Source organism: Grammomys surdaster, unplaced genomic scaffold (assembly GCF_004785775.1).
Source record: "Grammomys surdaster isolate TR1022 unplaced genomic scaffold, NIH_TR_1.0 62, whole genome shotgun sequence".
In the NCBI taxonomy this organism is placed as follows: Eukaryota; Metazoa; Chordata; class Mammalia; order Rodentia; family Muridae; genus Grammomys; species Grammomys surdaster.
The window spans coordinates 797,875-806,607 of record NW_021604564.1 but is presented as its reverse complement, the minus strand read 5'-3'; the positions used below and the strand labels follow the sequence as shown (position 1 = coordinate 806,607).

At 46.6% G+C, this 8,733-nt stretch overlaps 1 protein-coding gene across 1 annotated transcript in view; it reads right to left on the bottom strand.

Moving 5' to 3' along the window:
- Catsperd (cation channel sperm associated auxiliary subunit delta) overlaps positions 1–8,733 on the bottom strand; it is a 36,516-nt gene that overhangs the window by 16,766 nt on the left and 11,017 nt on the right. The window contains exon 7 of the mRNA XM_028764360.1: positions 5,183–5,296. Within this exon, the coding sequence (XP_028620193.1) occupies positions 5,183–5,296 (114 nt within the window). The remainder of the gene's footprint in view (positions 1–5,182; positions 5,297–8,733) is intronic.

The window sequence follows — 8,733 nt, the reverse complement described above, 5'->3', positions numbered from 1 at the left end:
TCCTCCTCCTCCTCCTCCTCCTCCTCCTCCTCCTCCTTCTTCTTTTTTGGTTTTTCGAGACAGGTTTCTCTGTGTAGCCCTGGCTGTCCTGGAACTCACTCTGTAGACCAGGCTGGCCTCGAACTCAGAAATCCACCTGCCTCTGCCTCCCAAGTGCTGGGACTAAAGGCGTGCGCCACCACTGCCCAGCTATCCTTGCTTCTTTAGCCCCACATTTTTCTAAGATATAGATATATTTTTAAAGATTTATTTACTTATGTGTCTTAAGGTTATGCGTGCCCTATATGTGTATATACCTTCTTGCCAGAAGAGTGCATTAGATCTCATTATGGGATGTGCATCACTCATCAGACATTCATCATCATAGATGGTCAGGAACTACCATGTGACTGCTGGAAACTGAACCTCTGGAAGAGCAGCCAGTGTTCTTAACCACTGAAGACATCTTTACACACACACACACACACACAATTTTTCCAAACAGGGTTTCTCTATGTAGCCCTGGCTGTCCTGGAACTTGCTTTGCAATCAGGCTGTCCTTGAACTCAGAGATCTGTCTGCCTTGCCTTTTGATTGCTAGGATTAAAGGTGTGCACTGCCACCATCCAGGTCTGACGTAGAAAAACATTTTTAAAAGGTTTACTTTTGCTGGGCTGCAGCAGACAGGATGGCTGAGGAGGCTGCACTGGCTGTCTGTGCTCGTGTGCCGCCCCTCAACCGCAGGTAGGCGGCCTGGGCCAGTGTGAAGCAGCGTAGGGCGGCCTGGGGACCTTCGTCCCGGGCCGTGCTGCCCCAGGTGACACCGAGGCCCCGGAGCAGGGCTCACTGTTTCCCCGAAAATACCATCAGTCTGCATGCAGCTCTGCTCGGGTGACACTACCGTCCTCGCCTGATGGACGGAAACAGTGAATGTTCAGTCGTGGAGAAGGGTCAGAAATGCCAGAAAGAGAAGACAAGAGGCAGGAAATGAAGTCTACTGGGTTTGCTGGCCTCTGGCCTTCAGTTAGAGATTCGAAAGCTTTTGACGTTCAGGAAATTGGTATTGAATGGGTGGTCAATAGATGACAGTCTCAAAATTGGGAAATTTCTTGCATTTAAGTTCCTTCCCTAATTTGGTAAAAGTTGTAGCCTAGTTAGTTTTAGCTGTTGACTTGACAGCCAGCCTTATCTAAGGGAGTCTCAGCTGGAGGATTACCTCGATGAGGCGGGCCTGTGGGCATATCCTTGTGGAGGTTTCTTGGTTCTTAGTTGATATGGGCAGTACTCAGGCCACTGTGGGCGGTTCCATTCTTAGGAGTGGGATTCAAGGCTTCGAAAGAAAGCTACTTATGGGGAGGTAGAGGCAGGCGGATTTCTGAGTTCGAGGCCAGCCTGGTCTACAGAGTGAGCTCCAGGACAGCCAGGGCTATACAGAGAAACCCTGTCTCGAAAAACCAAAAAAAAAAAAAGAAAGAAAGAGAGAGAGAGAGAGAGAGAGAGAGAGAGAGAGAGAGAGAGAGAAAGAAAGAAAGAAAGAAAGAAAGAAAGAAAGCTACTTATGCAAAAACCAGAGAGAGCAAGACAATAAACAGTGTTCTTCATGGAAAAAAAAAAAAGGTTTACTTTTTAGTTGTTATTTATGCGTGTGTGTCTACATGTAGGTGAGTGTAGATGATGGCAGAGACCAGAAGAGGGCATCAGATCCCTTGGGGCTGGAGTTACAGGTAGTTGTGAGGTGTCTGATGGAGGTGGTAGGACCTGAACTCATTCCTCTGAAAGAAAAGCCAGTGCTCTTAACCAGTGAGCTATCTCTCCAGCCCTTCTGCCCAGGTTTTAGGAATGAGGTTTTAGCTGAGGCTGGGGCTCAGTTGGTGGAACAGTAGACTTACATGTACAAAACACTTGGTTCCATGACCAGCATCCCATAAACAAGGTAGAGGAGGTGGTGCTAGTCTTTCATCCCAGGACTTTGGACAGGGAGCAGGAAGATCAAGAGTTTGTAGTCTAGGGGCTGGAGAGATGGCTCATCGATTAAGAGCACACTGGCTGTTCTTCCAGAGGTTCTGAGTTCAAATCCCAGCAAACACATGGCAGCTCACAGCTGTCTGAAATTCCATCTCTAGGAGTTCTGACACCTTTAACAGATACGCATGCAGGCAAAACACCAATGCACACAAAACAAAAAGAAACGTTTAAAAAAGTTTGCAGTCTGTAATAATACAAATTTATGAAAATATCTCTTGCTGGGCAATGGTGGCACACGCCTTTAATCCCAGCACTTGGGAGGCAGAGGCAGGCAGATTTCTGAGTTCGAGAGTTCGAGGCCAGCCTGGTCTACAGAGTGAGTTCCAGGACAGCCAGGGCTACACAGAGAAACCCTGTCTTGAAAACAAAACAAAGAAAACAAGGCTGCTTGATGGGTGTGGGAGCACATACATTTAAGCCAAGCACTCTTAAGGCAGATGCAGGTGGATCTTTGAATTCAAGGCCAACCTAGGCTACATAGTTAGTTCTAGGACAGCCAGGCTATGTAGAGAGAGCATATCTCAAAGCATCTAGAACAATAAAAAGTAAAACTGCTATTCTACTGTGTGGTCAGTCTGTCTGTTCAGCCTACCTTTTAGAGAACAATGATTTAACAACCAGCATTGTTAAGCCCTAGATTTTCCATGTAACCATTTTTTTACAACCTAAGGTAATACATAAAGCTGTATTTTTTTTTCTTGACAGAGTGCCTGAATTAAAGGTGTGTACCACCACACCCAGCCATAGAACCAATCTCAAGTGATGTACTCTTCCATGCCGCAGATGCAGATGTGTGTGTGTGTGTGTGTGTGTGTGTGTTGTAGTAATTATTTGCTGCAAGCAGCCAAGGTGTTGGAAGCGACCTTAACAAATAGCCCACAGATATCAGAAGTAGCCTTTGCACTATTACAGGAGTCCTCTTAGATCTAACACAAATCAAACAGCAGGTCAATGCAGATAAAAAAATTATTGTAATCAACCTGCTACTGATTGACCAGGGCCACAGAACAGACTCTGGAGCTGAACTGTAGCCTTGAGCCAGAATATCACAGAGCATTTAAGTTTCAAAACCACAAGCATCTGTGCCAAGTTATTGTTATATTTTTTTCATCAAACAGGATTTAGGGATGGGGCTTTTCTCATGTGGTTGATTTATGTCAACAGATACAGAATGTAGGTTTTATAGTCCAACCAATGAAATCCATTTGTTCTGTTGTTGTCAGGGGCAGCCCTGCTTATACACTGAAGGCCTAAAATCAACCATAGGCCTAAAATCAGCCATAGGCCTGACATACATGCCTGCTAACACAAAGTCTTGGGTCTCTGTGGAAAAACACTGAAAGAGATGGCTAGAAGCTATTGTAAACAAGCAGCTTTGGTGGAAAATTGCCAGGCTGAATACACAGACCCTGTAGATAGATAGCCTTGGTGGATAGTACCAACTTAGATAAGGACAAGTGAATCATAGGCGGAGTCATAGTGACCTGTCCCCTGAACCTTCACACAGCTGACACTCTGTTCTGGAAGATATCTGTGCTCCCCCTGAACACCTACGCTCCTGCGTCATCCCCTTCCCCACATCCTGCCTTTTTGTGTATATAACCTGTGCGTGAAAAAGTAAAAATTGTGATCTGATCAGACTATAGACAGATCATCATTTTTTTGTGTCTTTGCCGGTTCCCCCCCACTTTCAGGTGACCTCCCTGGACCCCTGTTTAATGCCCTGCTGAACAGGACATGTTGTGGTTAGGAACAGAAGGTAAGTAACAGAAGTTGTTCAGATATTGGGAACTCCCTAGCGGAGCTAGGGACTAGAACCTTGGATTTACTTTCCCCCATGATTAAAATGGAGTCTGAAAACAAAATGTTAGTACTGAGGACAAACTTCTTTTGCTTGTCCCCAACAGCATAGCACTTGATAATGTTCATTTGCTAAAGAGTCATTTGAGGTCAGAAAAGTGACTTATTCCTTGTAAACAGTGTTAAGAGATTTCTGTAGAGTCCCTTATCCATTGTGCATGGGACTGGTTGCCTTTAATACCAGCACTCAGGAGCTAGAGGCAGCCAGATCTCTGTGAGTTCGAGGCCAGCCTGGGATAGACAATGAGACCCTGTCTTTAAAAACAAAAACAAGCTGGGCAGTGGTGGCACACGCCTTTAATCCCAGTACTTGGGAGACAGAGGCAGGCAGATTTCTGAGTTCGAGGCCAGCCTGGTCTACAGAGTGAGTTCCAGGACAGCCAGGACTACACAGAGAAACCCTGTCTTGAAAAACAAAAAACAAAAAAACAAACAAAAAAACCAACCCAAAAGCAAAATACAAAGAAACTCTCCCTTTACCATACTGCTCACTGTAGGGTTCAATAAATGCAGGGCAAAGCCCTTTTAAAGTGACAGATGTGGGGACAGTCAGTCAAGCAGGTACAGACATATACAACAGACTATAGATATAGCCCAGTAACCACAGGCTAGACTGACAAAGATATAAGGAGAGAAGTGGAGAATTCAAATTTGTGTAGTCAGGTCATCTTCCTGCTAGGTATGCCTCAGTGCCTAAGATTACAGTTGCTTCATGCCCATGTCTGTCAGTTTTTGTTTTTTGTTTTGCTTTGTTTTAGTTTGGTTTTGGTTTTCTGAGAAAAGGTTTCTCTGTGTAGCCCTGGCTATCCTAGAACTTACTCTGTAGAGCACAGTGGACTTGAACTCACAGAGATCCTCAATGAACTTAGGGCAGGAGATGAAGCAAAGGCCACGGAGGAACACTGCTTACTGGCTGCTCCCCACAGCTTACTCAGCCTACTTATATGCCCACAGCCGTCTGCCTCGGTGGCACCTCCCACAGAGGGCTGGCCCCCCACCTATCATCAATCATCAATCAAGAAAACGCTCCACAGGCCAGTCTAGTAGAGGCATTTTCTCAATTGCAGCTTCTTCTTCAGAAATGACTGTAGCTTGTATCAAGCGGATATAAAAGTATCCAGCACACTGAGCCTGTGAGTTCCACCAGGGCAGCCTGCAGGAGTGTGAATCAGGGTTTATTCACAGAGCCATTGACCGTGGCTTGAAGCAAATGCCTCTTCTTCCCCCAGTGTTAACTTCCCAGTGAACCAGAGGGAGGTCGGGACCTCCTTGAACCACCCTCCACTTTCTGCTTTTGACTCTTTCCCCAGCCACGTACCAGTTGGTTACTGTTCAGGAGCTGGAATGAGAATCCTCCATTGTCAGAGAAATAGATATTGGTCCCAGGGATCTGGCCACCAAGGAGATATGCAAACAAGTAATTTGATAACTCCTGGGGGAAGAACACACAGAGGATGTCACAAGGATGCTCAGTGGTGGACTGCTTTTCTAGCATGAAGAATGTCCTAGGTTCTATCCCTAGCACCACAGAAACTCAGCTGCTGGCATATGCCTGCTTTCCTGGAGCTTGGGAGGTGGAGGGTCAGGAATTCCAGGTCAACCTTGACTACACCTGGGGATTAGTTCCACTCATCTATCCTTGGGCATCTAATCCAAACAGTGTACAGCTTTGTGTTTACATGGAAACCTATATACAAGTATAGGGATTATATACACCCACCCACCCCACTACCATTCCCTCCCTCAGAGAGATGGTCTCACCACTTAGGTTATCATATCAATACCACAGCTAACAGGAGCACCTGACTGATGTCGAGTTTGCTAACTCCAAACCCTCAAGTGAACATCCTGTCAGTGGCCCACACAGCTGGGACAGCAGGGGAGGGCCACAGCTTTGCCTTTAACAATCAAGAGAGGGAAACAAACAAATTACTGGGCATTCCAAGTGGCTGAGGGATGAACACACACTTAAAACTTGCTGAGTCTCTGGTGAAGTTTGCTGATGAAAGCACTAAGGCTACATTCTGTATGCTTCCGTTCACAGGCTGTGGGGTCTGAGTAAGAGCAACCCCCATGAGCTCATGTCTGAACACTTGGTCTCCAGTTGGTGGAGCTGTTTGGGAAGGATCAGGAGGAAGTGTGTGTCACTGAGGGTCACGGCAGGCCCTGTTTGCTCTCTCTCTGTCTCATGCTTGCAGATAAGAATTCGAGCTCTCAGCAGCTACCTAAGCACCATGCCTACTGCCTCCTGCCATGCCCCCACCATAATGGTCATGAATGGGCTCGCTGAAGATGTGAACCTCCAGACACTCTTCCTTCAGTGAGTTGTCTTGGTATGGTGTTTGATAATGGTGACAGGACAGTGAGTAGGAGATAATTTTGAAACAATGAAGTTACTTGGTCTCCAGGGAGGTTGAGTGTGACTATTAAGGGACTGGAGAAAGGACAGTTCTATGGAGAAGGACAAGGTGGAGAGCAGCTCTCCACTCAAATGGCAGTGCTGTTGACGATGCCCATGATGTCAGCCCAGGCCCGATCTAGAGAGGATTCTTACAAGATAAACAGCAGCTTAAGCTCAGGACGCCTCAGAAATCCCCCATGCATGTTTCCATGTCAGGAAAACACTCTTTTCTTTACCTAGCAACTTGTTCCTGACCGACCCAAACAGCCTGCATCAGCTCACAGACTCCCGACCTGCTCACACTCACATAAAACCCATGTGAGTTCCTGCTGAGATACTGCTCGGTGCTCTGCTGGGGCAGCCAGGCGGCTTGTTCCCCAATAAACTGTTTTTCTATCCATGAAGTGGTCTACCTTGCTAGTTTTACTATGCCTCGCTTACACCCTGTGATGGTTTAAATATGCTTGGCCCATGGGAAGTGGCCCTATTAGGAGGTGTGGCCTTGTTGGAGGAGGTGTGTCCCTGCATAGATGGGCTTTGAGGTTTATTATGCTCCGATTCCACCCAGTGTGGAAAAGACCCTCCTGGCCGCCTTTGGATTAAGATGTAGAACTCTTAGCTCCTCCAGCACTCTGTTATCCTGCACACTGCCATGCTTCCTGCCTTGTTGATAATGGACTGAACCTCTGAACCTGTAAGCTAGCCCAAATTAAATGTTATCCTTTATAAGAGTTGCCTTGGTCATGGTGTCTCTTCACAGCAGTAAAACTCAAACTAAGACACATTCCTTATCCATGATTTCACTTTTTGTGGGTTCAGTGACACCCCTCTTCCTCAAGTAAGCCACAGTTCAAAAATATTACGTGTCAAATCCATAAGTAAGCTATAAGAAATAGCATTGCTTTGTGCTCCTCAGACAATCACAGCTAACTAGAGGTACTAGGCACCTGGCTCCCCTGGCTACAGCCACCTGCTGCCAGTCTGGGACCTTTCAGTCCATCCCAAGATTGAGCGGCCCCAGGATGGAAGGTTCTGCCTGACCCACTGGGATGAGGTACTCATGAAAGATCTGTCTTTGAAAAACCCACCTAGTGGGGAGTTCATGTGGCGAGGAAAGCTTTTCAAACCTCCAAACCCTCACCTCACGCCACCCCGTCATCTCACACCACCTTGATAGTCACATTTGCCTCTTCTCTAGGCTGATGCCAGATTTTGCAAGGTTCAAAAATCGATCAGTTTTCTTGCCCTGCTCTGAGTCTCCAGTGCCCTGAGCATGATGGCAGGGTCATCACTTCTCACATAAAAGCCCCCACTCCCCCACTGAATCACACTGTGACATTCTGTACCCAAATCACATTTCTTCCCAGTGTTCCCACCCTGTACAAACTGCCTTCTCATTGGCCATTTTCAGGTGTCTATTTTAGCTTCACGTAGTTTCATGGGGCTGTGTTCAAGTGTGATTGTCTACACTCTCTGTCTCTATTTGTCTCTGTCTGTCTGTCTGTCTGTCTGTCTCTATGTGTCTGTGTGTGTGTCTGTGTGTGTCTGTCTCTGTCTCTGTGTGCATGTGTGTGTGTCTGTGTGCATTTCTGTTTCTGTCCCTGTCTCTGTGTGTGTGTGTATGTCTGTTTCTGTCTCTCTCTCTCTGCGTGTGTGTATATGTGTGTGTGTCTGTGTGTTTGTGTGTCTCTCTGTGTGTCTCTGTCTCTCTGTCTGTACTTGTGTGTATGTGTGTCTGTGTGTATGTCTGTCTCTCTCTGTATGAGTGTGTCTGTCTGTGTGTGTCTGTCTCTGTTTCTGTGTCTCTATCTGTCTCTGTCTCTGTCTCTCTCTCTCTGGTGCCTTTACTCATCGAACCCCTTGGGCAGTCTTTACTTCTGTTTGTTTGTTTGTTTGTTTGTTTCATTCTTGTTTTCTTCTTGTTGTCTATTTTGTTTTGAGGTTCTCACTATTTCACCAAGGTTAGTCTCAAACTCACGGCTATCCTCCTGCTTCAGCCTTCTGAGTATTGAGAGGGTAGGTGTTGGTTATCAAGCCCAGGTTCAATTAATGTTTTTAAAAAGTGGTTTTGAGCTGAGTGATGGTGGAGCACACTTTAATCCAGCACTCAGGAGGAAGAGGCAGGAGGATCTCTATGAGTTCCAGGACATCCTGGTCTACAGAATGAGTTCTAGGACAGCTAAGGCTACACAGAGAGACCCTGAGTCAAACAACAAACAAACAGTTATGTAGGAGAGGGCCTGCAGCCTGGACACTACCATTCCTAGAAACTGTTGGTTATTATACAAATTCCCATTCCAGATGTGCAGGTCTCCATGTGAGCCCTGAGACCCCCAAACACTGCAGGCTTCTTGGTCATCTAGCAGGCCCTGCTGACAAGTCCCCATTGCTGGAGACCTACACACCTTCATCACACAATGCCCAGTTCGTTAGCTGGATGCTCCCTGCGTGCTGCCTGGCCAGTTCGT